This window comes from Ursus americanus, chromosome 1 (genome assembly GCF_024610735.1).
Source record: "Ursus americanus isolate L20-20 chromosome 1, mUrsAme1.1.p, whole genome shotgun sequence".
Taxonomy (NCBI): domain Eukaryota; kingdom Metazoa; phylum Chordata; class Mammalia; order Carnivora; family Ursidae; genus Ursus; species Ursus americanus.
This window is the reverse complement of record NC_142127.1, coordinates 74828205-74840652: the sequence shown is the minus strand read 5'-3', so window position 1 is coordinate 74840652 and position 12448 is coordinate 74828205. Positions and strand designations below refer to the sequence as shown.

At 35.9% G+C, this 12448-nt stretch overlaps 1 protein-coding gene across 4 annotated transcripts in view; it reads left to right on the top strand.

Moving 5' to 3' along the window:
- TRAK2 (trafficking kinesin protein 2) overlaps positions 1-12448 on the top strand; it is a 66826-nt gene that overhangs the window by 34665 nt on the left and 19713 nt on the right. For all 4 annotated transcript variants that reach the window (XM_045806491.2, XM_045806492.2, XM_045806493.2 and 1 more), the window contains 5 exons: positions 509-703; positions 7677-7753; positions 9668-9784; positions 10797-11006; positions 11652-11730. In XM_045806491.2, the coding sequence (XP_045662447.2) occupies positions 509-703; positions 7677-7753; positions 9668-9784; positions 10797-11006; positions 11652-11730 (678 nt within the window). The remainder of the gene's footprint in view (positions 1-508; positions 704-7676; positions 7754-9667; positions 9785-10796; positions 11007-11651; positions 11731-12448) is intronic.

Sequence of the window (12448 nt, the reverse complement as noted above, 5' to 3'; positions counted from 1 at the left end):
TATACTGAAATGTAATTTTTCCAGATTTTGAAGAATCCTCCCACAGCATTCAAATTTTGTTATTAAAGAACATGCCACTTTGTTCCTTTTGAACTAGCTATTTTCTGCTTGTTGTTTTGTGTTGCCTTTTCCCCCCAAGCATATATGTTATTTGAGTTCAGCTCTCTTTCAAGCAACACTAAATAGACTGATAAGGAGGAAATAAGAAATTTCTTCAAATTCATTTTAGTTTTTAAAACATAGTTATAGTCACCAAGCAATATATTGTTAAATAGGGTGCAATTTAAATTCATAGTATTATTTTTATTATAGAAGTTTTCATATTAAAGAAACCTACAGAAAGACCAACTATAGTACCAACATATATTAATAAAAATCACTGGAGAAATTATCCTGGCTAGTGTTTCTTTGGTTATCCTACTTTTGCAAACTGGTTTCACTGATGTTTTCTCTGTATCCTAGTAAATTGGAATATATTGGCTTCATTTACATGGCATCTCCTCTTTAGATGTCTGCTCCAATGAGGATCTCCCTGAAGTTGAGCTGGTGAATCTACTGGAAGAACAGCTACCCCAGTATAAGCTAAGAGTAGACTCTCTCTTTCTATATGAAAATCAAGACTGGACTCAGTCCCCACACCAGCAGCAGCATGCGTCTGATGCCCTCTCTCCAGTCCTTGCTGAAGAGACTTTCCATTATATGAGTGAGTATTTTTTTTACCCTTTTAGAGTTTATCCATTGAAGTAAAGATCATAAGTATCTTGGTGTTGACTTTTAAAACATTTGGCATCCCTAGGCATGTACCTACTTTACCTCAAACTGATTTCACAACACAAAGAGATGATTCTGTGTTACATCTGAAAGCAGCGAGTTTGTCATTCTTATGACTCTGAGTGTCTGGGGTTGCAGGCAATACTCAGATGTTTCCATTTCTCCTTCCTTTTATTTGATACTTTTCTCAGACTGAGTAGAGAAAGGAACTTAAAAAAAATAGTTGAAATTTTAATTTAGAAGTTTAATATCCCTTTATATCTCAAAACATTTATTATGCCGGTAGTTTGATGTCCTGAGCCATCAGCTATCTTACTTTATATTTCATGTTAAACACAGTCACAGGAACTAGGTCAGTCATTAAGAGGCATAGTTTTTGGATACATAAATACTTTTAGTAATTAAAGTATGGAGACCTTTTGCTTTTGACGTCATTCCAAAAATTTGCTTCAGGCTGAGCTTTTTTTATTCATTCACTATAAAAATGTGTGCAAAGTAGCTATTAGGTTATATAATAAAAGTTTAAAAGTTCAACGTTGATGTGTTCGTAAAATTCTCTTCACTTGAATTAGATAAGACATTGCATCGGTTCCTAGACATTTTCCCAGTGAGTGCTTCAGTGTTTTTAATGATTGTTGTGAAATACTGATTTTAATAGTAATGATTAACTTGCTTTTAATAGTTTTCCTAGAATCAGGTTACTTACTGCTCAGGAAAAATAAATCATAAACATTGTTTAAACTTGAATTAGAATATCAAGAAATGCAAATAAAACTATTTCTTCCTCAATAATTCTTGTCAGGAGCTGGATATTAAACTAAACAGCTGAAAAGCTGTTAAGGTTTTCTTAACTTTCAAGTTTGAGAAGCTGCTTGCTTGAGATTTTCTGAAAAGTGCTTGTTTTTTATTTCCATTTCTCTTTGTTCCATGCATTTTTAGATTTGTGAGAAGAAAATTCAAACTGAAATTTCATCAGGATAAGTTTAGTTTCTGTCATTATTTTGCTAAAGTGGCACAGAAAGTGCCCCTTGGTTTACTTTTTTCTTTGTCATATATGCCACTAGAGGATGGAACTGTAGTTAGAAAGCTGTCTTCAATCGTAATTTCATGGAGTTACTTTTAGGAAGAATTTTAAATAAAAATAAACTTCTTTGGAAAATAAATGATAATCAAATTCAAAATACTTGGTTTTCAAGACCTTATACAAAATAAATCCTAATGTTCAAGGAAACAATTTAAAACTTAAGATTAATAGGATGTTACGGATCCATACTTCCGGGGTCCAGAAAACTATCCTAGTCCTCTAGTCTAAAGGTAATATTTTCATTTCAACAATTTGAAAATTGCACTATATATGATATCCTTAATGGGGCACCTGGATAGCTCAGTCGTTAAGCGTCTGCCTTCAGCTCAGGGCGTGATCCCGGCGTTATGGGATCGAGCCCCACATCAGGCTCCACTGCTGGAAGCCTGCTTCTTCCTCTCCCACTCCCCCTGCTGTGTTCCCTCTCTCACTGGCTGTCTCTATCTCTGTCAAATAAATAAATAAAATCTTTTTTAAAAAAATCACGAAGCAAATAAGCTAGGATTGTAATTGGTCCACTAATACTTTATCTTTGTACTATACCTCAATTTCACTGTTATTTTAAAGGTACCAATTCTTTGGGTTAACAGTTCACTCAAATATAAATAAACTTCATTTTGAATTTGCATCTTATGAATGTAAAAGATAAGCGATTTACTTATTTAGCAAATTGATCAATGTTTTAAAAAGCAAGATACAAAGCATTCTCTGATCCTTTCCAACAGTTTTCTGCTCTTTGAGATGTTAAGATCTGTGGTCGTGCATAATTATTAAGTACCCTGACAAGCCATCTTAGGGTTTAGCTCCCTGGTCCTACTTTAGCCTCTCCTTATCCCTACTCCCATCACATACCAGTAGATACACCTGCTCCTTAAAATGAATTTTAACAACTAATTAAAAGAGGTGGCACAGGCAGAGGTACTTTCTCTCTTTTGTAACACAAAGAAGTTGAAAGAGCTGTGAGAAGAAAAATAAATTTAGAAGGAAGCATGGGCAGGATTTGGGGTCAGGAGCCTACCTCACATGGATGAAAGGAGACTGGATGTTCTCTGAAGCCCCCACCAAACCAGAAAGAGATTGTTTACTTTTAATAAAATAGAACACTTGAGAGCAATGGGTGGGTCCAAAAAAATAATTCCATCGTAGTCCCTGCCATATATAAAATTTAAGATACTCAAAGAATATTTTACATGCAGAACAAGTCATCTCAGGATTTCCTTAATTTTATTAAGAGAGAGACCCAGAATGAGCTGTGGGGTGAGCAGTGCAGTCGGGGCACATCATAACAGAAAGTACCATTTGTTCACGGAAAAGCTAAAAATAGAAAGAAACCTGATCTGCCTTTCAGGGTATTTTTTATTTGGGAATAAGGGATCACCTGTACCACTTTCTAATACATAAGAAAAAAGGGTTAGGGGGAAATGATTAGTCTTATAAGTTTTAGTTAAGAGCTCAATATCACTTGGGAACTTGGAAATGCAAATTCTTGGGCCCCTACCCCAGATCTACAGAATTAGAAATTCTGAAAGTGGAGCATAGCAGTCTGTGTTTTAGTAAGTCCTCCTGAGAGTACGGATGCACACGAAGATCTGAGAACCACCGGTACAAACCATTGTCAACCAAAGCTCTACGGCCATTTCACAGTGATGTTCATTGGAGAACTTAAGGAATTAAGGAGATTGTATAATTTTGTAGAGAAATACAGTTGTAGAAATAATTACTCTTGGTTATACTTTTCCTCAAGGTTTGCCCTCAAATATTATTAATCTATACTGGCAGGAAAAGAAATATAACTGACAATGTTCAGGAAGCAGTAACCATAAGTCAGATCACGGAAGTTAGCGTATTTATATTTCCTCTCAATTAAGTCGTATGCCCCAAGACACCTATTGAGTGTTATCTATGGGAGAATTGAGAAAATTGTCTCATTCAAATCATTATATGTAGGTCTTAATTCTCCCCTGGAACCCTGTTGAGAGAGACTGTCCTAGATGGTATATATCATCAACACCTTCTTTTTGTTCTCAGTTCTTTTGAAGGCAGTTTTTTGTATTGCAGGAACGTTCTCCATATTATAGCAGCAAGAGCAGCAGCCACTTCTTTGGGGTTAAAACTATAAGACCTGTCTGTAGTTACCAGAAAGGAGCTCTTGTGGCTTTAACTATGCCACGTGGGCGCTTTGTGTTTCATTTTTGGTTTTTGTTGCTTTGTTTTTTATTTTTTGCTGCGAGAGGGTTGGAGAGATTAGAAGTCTTCTTAAATTTCAGTAATTGTGGTAAAAACTCTAGACCTTGAAAAGGGACACATGAGAGAACTATCAAGCACCATCTCGTATAAATTACAGAGAGTTGGCCCTTCCTATCCTGAAAAAAATGTGAGGTTGAGTGGTCCATGTGAAATTATGCAGAATTAGAACTTAAAGTAAGGATTGGTAAAGTACTTAAGTATATCCCCCCCCACATTTTTCCCAGGAACATCAGATTCTCCAAATCTTATACCTTTGAAAAACAACTTGCGAAATTGTCCTGTAAAAATGTTTATCATCTCCCCTAATATATAAAAATTTTTTAAGAGTTAGGAGTTTTGTGTCTGTAAACAAGGAACACTGCTAATTTCTGTACTACATAACATTTTTATTTTAACAGCTGAGAACTGAAGGGAAAATAGGATTTGATAGAATTGATTATAATAAAATCAGTCTGCTTGGCTCTGCATTTTTGGTTACAGAATTATAGTGAAGAATTAGTCTCTCACTTTGAAAGCATTTAGTCACAATGCCTAAATGCCAAGAGAACACTTAAGAGCTTTGCCCTGAGTATTTTTGGAATCTTCCCAAGCAACATATCTACCAAGAGTACGTGTTAAGGAAGAGAAGACGTCACTGATTAGGCTGCAGGGAGGAATTCATTGCATTTCTATATGCTTTGTGACTGACTGACATCAATTGAGCTGGTCTATGCAATTGAGGTGGCCCAGCTTTGGGGGCTCAGTAGCATAGATAGAGACTGTTTCACATAAAACAGAAATTGGAGAATTCTGGTTGCATTATCTAACTTCTTTGCCATAATAAATATTTAAGCATTTGAAAATTCATTTTTGCTTTTTGAAACCTCTGAACAAGAGCTGCTATTTTTTTATTGCAAAGATAACATTTATTCTTCATGGAAAATTAGCAAAAGATTAAAAAGAAAACAAGAGATCAACCATAATCCCTACCCAGAGATAACCACTATAACATTTTAATGTGTATCCGTCCAGCCTCTCTTATATATCCATATGTATAAGATAGATATGCTCACAATTTTAAAATAATATTGAGATCTGTGTTGTTTTATAACCTGCATTCACAGATGGACACTGGTTATTTCATCAGATAAAGGCCTTCTGATCTTGGTGGAACTGTGACAGGAACAGCAGCATGGCACAAAGAGTCCATTACTGAGAATGAGCAGACCCAAGTTTTTTTTTATGACCTTGTGAGGTGGAAGTTGTTGTTATCACCTCATTATTATCCTCACTATTATTAGTTTCTCCTCATTAAAACATGTTTGATTCTAAACATCTCTTTTGTGTATTACTGTGTCCTTTATTTTCTCTTCCCCTTTCTTCATGCGTGACTTGTAGCTCACAGCTCTTTATTACAGCCTTAACAACTGGTTTTACTTCAAAATAAATTTACCACTTCACCTTCAACTCTGGTCAATCGTGTAATATAAATTATGTCCTATATTGTTTCAATTAGTTTTCTAAAAACTTTTTTTTAAATTTAATTTTTTGCCAGAGATAGCACAAGTAGGGGGAATCATATTTTTTCAATTAGTTTTATAAAACTTTTTTAAAATTTGTTTATTTGTCAGAGATAGAGAACACAAGTAGGGGGATCAGCAGGCAGAGGAAGAAGCAGGCTCCCCGCTGAGCAAGGAGCCCGATGCAGGGACTTGATCCCAGGACCCTGGGATCATGACCTGAGCCAAAGGCAGCCACTTAACCGAGTGAGCCACCCAGACATCCCTATAAAAGCTGTCTTTAACTGAGTCTCTATAGGATTCCTGATTTTTGCTTTAAGTATTACTTCTGAATTGGTAGTTTTTATTGCTGGCTCCACGTCAGGACACCTGGGCAACTTTTACTTACTGTGTGTGCCCTGGGGCTCCTCCAAATCAGTTAAATTAGAATCTAGAGATGAGACCCACCACCCTACGTTACATTTAGGTTTGCAACCATTGGCTGGTTTTCTGTGATTAACTTAAGAGCATAGAGATGATTTGATGTTTTTGTCTCATTTTATTGAGGCCAAAAATAGTGGAGACCTCACGCTGTAAGTAAATTGTGAAGATTCCTTTGTCCCAAAAGCTTGTTTCCCTTATCCCTGTGGTTAAATTATGGAGCCAGTTTTTCTACTTATAAATATAAATCCTTTGGGGGTAAAAATGTTTCTATCCAGATCTTTATAGTTTTCTATCTCCTATTACTATTAATCCAGCATTTTGTTTTACTTTTTGCTGGGAATAAGATGGTATTAATAATTAAGTTCTAGGTAATTCCCAGATTCATTTTAAGCAGTTTTGCTAGGAAGGAAAATAAAAAGCTTAAATAAAAATAAAACATGTCTCATGGTGTCTTTTGGGCAACCTCAAGGTTAAGATGGGACTAAGGAACTACAGTGGCTTAAATCATAGTATCTGCTGCCAACACAGTGCGTTATTTACAGAGAATTTTAAATCGGGTCTATTTCATACATACCAGCTGTGTTTAAAGACTAGTAACTATGAACACTTGTATGATACCTAGCAGATTAATACTCCTCATTAGATTATCATATTTCATCTTCCTAATGATCCTGTGAGCTGAGTGTTATCGTCTCCATATCATAAATATGCAATATGAATTTCAGAAGGGTTAAGTTCACTCAGATATGTGAGCTCAGCTTTTCTGCTTTAAAACCTCTTATTTTTCACACTTCAAAGCAAACTAATTATAAAATCAGTCTCAGTCAAACACAGATGTATTTGATGTAATGCACTCCAAAGTCAAAAAATCCCTCTTTTAGTATGCATCATTAGTTTAAAAGGGTATTGCTTATAGTGACTGTGGAATTATTGGGGTCATAGTAGTCATTCTCTTTGGAGCTATATTATTCAATGCATTGACAGTTCCTGAATTTAATGCAGAAATCCTGGACTTAAATTATGCAAGTAATAGTACAATATACAGTTTATCTTATAGAAGAGGCCTAGATATGGTGATTATCATGAAGAGTTTTTAATTAAGCTAAAAAGAATTATGCTTCATAACAGAACTACAAAAAGTCCTACAAGTCCTAGTCCTGGTTTATTGATATTAGCTCACATAATAGGTGATCACAGATACTCAAGATAATCACAACAGAATTCTAATTAAATACATTTGTAATAGCATAACCAACCCCTCACTAACTTGCCCCTCAGGAACTTTAATTTAGATTAGGGCATAAAACAATTGGTGATTTAATCCATTCTTCAGGCCCACAGTCTCTAGTGTGAGTGGACCAAAGTTCTAATCTTACTGAGGGAGGAGGAGATAGTCAGGAAGTGGCTGCCTTATATCATTTGATAACTTTCTTAATTCATTGTATGATGTGCATTTTGTTTGTAATAATTGGTCTATTTCCTGAGTGTCTAATACATAAACATTTCTTTTCTTCTTTCACATATATTTTTATTCGCCTGAATGGCATTATGGAAAAGCCTGGGTTTGTTGTTGTTATCTTTCAACTGTTATGAATATTTAAAACTTTCTGTTATTTCTAAATACTATAAACAGTTGTTTTTAACTGTCTTAGTTCTAGGCACAGACAGGGTGGAGCAGATGACCAAAACTTACAATGATATCGACATGGTTACACACCTCCTGGCAGAGGTAAGAATATATCTTTCCTTTTTCCAGTACAAAAAGCTAAAACTTGACGATCGTTTAAAATCTATCAAGTTTGCAGACCAAATGAAAAACAGTGACATCTTTGTTCTGGGTTATTCTGTATAAGGTTGTTATAAGTGAACCAGCATACCAACTAGCATTCCAAAGTAGAATGGTTCCTGAAGTTTATTGTTTGGAAGTTGCAGGGGGCTTAATTGTTGTTGTTGTTATAATGGTGCTGGCTTCCCTATCCTAGAAAAGCTCTTTTAAAAAAAAAAGTTTTGGGGGCGCCTGGGTGGCACAGCAGTTAAGCGGCTGCCTCCGGCTCAGGGCGTGATCCTGGCGTTATGGGATCAAGCCCCACATCAGGCTCCTCTGCTATGAGCCTTCTTCTTCCTCTCCCACTCCCCCTGCTTGTGTTCCCTCTCTCGCTGGCTGTCTCTATCTCCGTCGAATAAATAAATAAAATCTTTTAAAAAGAAAAGTTTTGTTTTGTTTAATAAATCCTTGCTCTTACCCTGGAGCAGAGCTGCCCATTCTAGAAGCAGCTCCATTGCAAATCAATACCAGCAGTTTGCAGCATCTTCGCTTTTTTACTCTCAGTTTGGACTATTACTTGAGTTCAGTTTGTCCATGACACTTTTAATATGTGCAGGTGTATCTCTTCCAGTTGATATTCTTAGAGGTCAACTTCAGTTGATCTTATAGAAACTGTCTTTCTCTTTGAAGTACCCTTCTCCCCTCTCCCCGCAGCTCCCTAGAATGACGTTGTGTATGCCACTTAGCCTATATTGCAAATGAGATAAGCGGGCCTTGAATATTTGGAGATAATTCATCCACCTGTTATCATGTGTTATAGAGCAAAAGGATAGAAGCTTAATTTTATTTATAGTGATTAATGTAAGTGGAATCCATGCTTGTATATAAGGCAGCTAGATATATATTGACAGTTTTCATCCTGCAGAATACAGTCCTCACCACCACCACACAGGTGGGATTCCTACACGCTTACCAAGTATCACCAGCTACGTAGGAGTAACTCTTGCTTTGCTTGGCTTTTCTTTTTTTTTTTTTTTAGATTTTATTTATTTATTCGACAGAGATAGAAACAGCCAGCGAGAGAGGGAACACAAGCAGGGGGAGTGGGAGAGGAAGAAGCAGGCTCATAGCGGAGGAGCCTGATGTGGGGCTCGATCCCACAACGCCGGGATCACGCCCTGAGCTGAAGGCAGAGGCGTAACCGCTGTGCCACCCAGGCGCCCCTTTGCTTGGCTTTTCTATAGGCCTCCTGGCATCATTACCGCCAACTTCTTTAGACTCCTTTTTTTATGCTTTAGCAGAACCTGTAGCCTCAAAACTTCTAGTCTATTATCCCCTCTTTTATCTTACATTATCACTTTTGCAACAATTGACAGTAGGGCTCTTGATTATGCTTTCCTTTAAGCCTCTGGCTCTGAATACGCAGAAACTTTGCCCTAATTGGAACTGTTTCCAGTATACATACTATATCACTACCATGTATAACAGGCAAATGCATTCAACAAATACTTGTTGGGCTTTCACTGTGTGCCAGGCTCTATCCTCATTTTTAAAAGACCCTATTGATTTTTTAATTCCCCCAAATCATAAGTTTAAAGATTGGGTTGTTTGATTCTAATTAATAGGGTGATCAGTAAATCTCACTTGAAACACCCTCTTACATTTATAACTATGATGGCCATCCATTTGACCAACGTATATTAAACACCACCTGTGTGTCAGGCCTTATATTTATTTATGGTATCTGGACATTAAAATGAGTCTTGATAATCTTGATGCTTTCTAGGACATTGCTTTTGAGTTTAGCAAAACTGAAGAATTTCTAAAGTACCATTTAATTTTGCTTGTACTCAAAAGACATGTTTGGTATTTTGACAGAGAGATCGTGATCTGGAGCTAGCTGCTCGAATCGGACAGGCTCTCTTAAAACGGAACCATGTCTTGTCTGAGCAGAATGAAGCCCTGGAGGAGCAACTGGGACAAGCCTTTGATCAAGTAAGTCTTTGATCAAGTATTTGTAGCATGAAATAATTAGTTTTTGGGCAATGAAGAAATTGATTTTTCTGGGTGCCCCTGAAGTGATAACAATAGGAAGATAAATAACACCAGCACATGTTGACTTTGTTGGCAGCCGTTGAACTAACCAGTAGAGAAATGAAATGTTTTGTGCAGAGGAGTGCTCATGGGACTCTAGCTTAGTCAGTATCAAAGCCTATGTGCAGTACCTCCCAAACATGAGGCACCCTGCTTAGGTTCTAACGCTTTTTCCTCATCCCTTTATGTAGACTTCTCTGGGTGATCTTATTTTAAATTTATTTTGAAAAAATAACCTTAAGTAATAGGTATACCCAAATGAGGTATCTTTATTCAAAAACCCAAACAAAAGGAAAAGGTAAAGAAATTTATTTCATGCAATAAATATTTTTTAGTGAGAGCTGATTTGTTATTAACTTGAGTGGTTACATTTAAAATTTCCTGTAATTTGTTATTATCTGGTTTCATTTATATTTTATAAATGCATTACACTTAATAACATTTGAGCCTTTGCATTGAAAATACTGATTTTCTAAAACTAACGTTAGGAAGTCATGCAGAGTTATACTTAACCTAAAAGCTTAAAAAGTATAAGCCTTTATTTAGAATGAGACTTTGAAGAGGGGTCTATTCTGATACTTCAAAGGTTCTTCAGTTTTATTTTGTTTTTAATTGTGAATGTATCATTACCTTATGTGAAATTTTCTTCCTACATTCCTATTATATAGAATATAAAGATTGGCTTTTCACCTAGTACAGAAAAAGCTATATTGGTTAACACTCTAACATTGTATCTTAGGAATTATCTGAAGTTTGTTATTCTCTTTTTAGCACTTTAGTCAGTAAAATCTAGCAACTGATTTTATGATTTTATCTTATGGTGAGAAACAATTGCTCCGTGAATTAAAGTAGTATTACATGGAAATAGTGCAAGATAAAGAACACCTTATCAGTCAAGCCCTGTGATGTGCAGGTTAACCAACTGCAGCATGAGCTGTCCAAGAAAGATGAATTACTTCGAATTGTCTCTATTGCTTCTGAAGAGAGCGAAACTGATTCCAGCTGTTCTACACCTCTCCGGTTCAATGAGTCCTTTAGCTTATCTCAAGGTTTGCTGCAGTTGGACATGTTGCAAGAAAAACTCAAGGAACTGGAAGAGGAGAATATGGCTCTTCGATCCAAGGTACATTCAACCTAATTACCACTTTCCTTTACCTTAAAGGCCACAGATTTAGGTCCATGTAGCATTGAGGTAAAGTATGGCATACCTAACGATTTGCTATTGACATTCCAATTGGGGAGTGATAGTCAAGGCATATGTATTTGCCTTTTATTGTCACTTAGATCCCATTCATTGACAAGTAGATAATAGCAACCTACTATATAAAATAAAGAAAGCCACAGCATGGAATATATCTTATGGAGTTTAAACAAATAACTAAATAATTACAACTGTGATAAGAACTATGTTGGAAAATTACAGGGTTTCCTGAACTTGTATAATGGGGGGAAATCAAAGTCCTACTTAAGTAAATGACATTTTAGCTGAGCCTAGGGATTAGTGAGGCAGAAAAGTATGGGGGAGGGGATGCCCGGGGCAGGGGGCGGGGGGATGAGTAGGCATGTACAAAGGCCCTGAGAGGAATGAGGCAGAGATGTTTGTCATATCCTGTCCCATATCTTTATTTTAGATAAAACTTTTTGGATATTATTTTTCCTTTTCAGCTGGTGAACTTTTACCTTCAAGTGAGAATTAAAGGTTTTTTAAGTTAATACTGTAAAGTCATTTTAAGATATTATCACAGACTGATTTTTTTTTTTCTTGAAGGCTTGTCACATAAAGACAGAAACTATTACCTATGAAGAGAAGGAACAACAGCTTGTCAATGACTGTGTTAAAGAACTTCGTATGTATTAACACATTTTATTTCACAGTTTTGGGGCAATTCTTTGGTGGTATATCACCAACTCAGAAATTAAATCAATCGTTTCAGTAGAGGCATCCTCAAGAAGCAATTTTAAATAGTTACTGAAAATCTTAGAATATCACATTGAACCCACAACTCTAAACAAAATATCATATGTACTTCTAAGAAATATCTTTATTTCAAATTGCCATCGTTAAAGAAAGACCTAGATTCCTATTGGTTATAGCATGTTAGAGTGAAAGGAACTGAAGCTTTTATTTTGTCGATGAGGAAATAGTCCTATAGACAATATAGAGAATATGATTTGCCAAAGTTGGAAAACTGATAAATGGCACAACCAGGGCTTAAATGATGGCATAAAACTTTACATTTGATGAGTATTTATTAAGTGCCAACTATGTATCTATAACAGAACATGTTTTGGTTTGATATTGTTAATTAAAAATAATTTTTAAAAATAAATTAGCTAGAAAAAGGCTTTAGAGAAAAATACCTAATTTCTCTATAAATATATAAGCTCTTATGTTGAAAGAAAACATATAAAACATCATGCCAATTCATCTGGGCTGTGGGTGTCAAAATGTGATAGCTTAGCAAAACAATGTTAGAGAACCAGGAAGAATGTCGATTGAATCTTCATCAGAACTCCGTTACGCACCTTTTTGTCCTTTAAAAAACAAAAGAGGAAATGACTTGC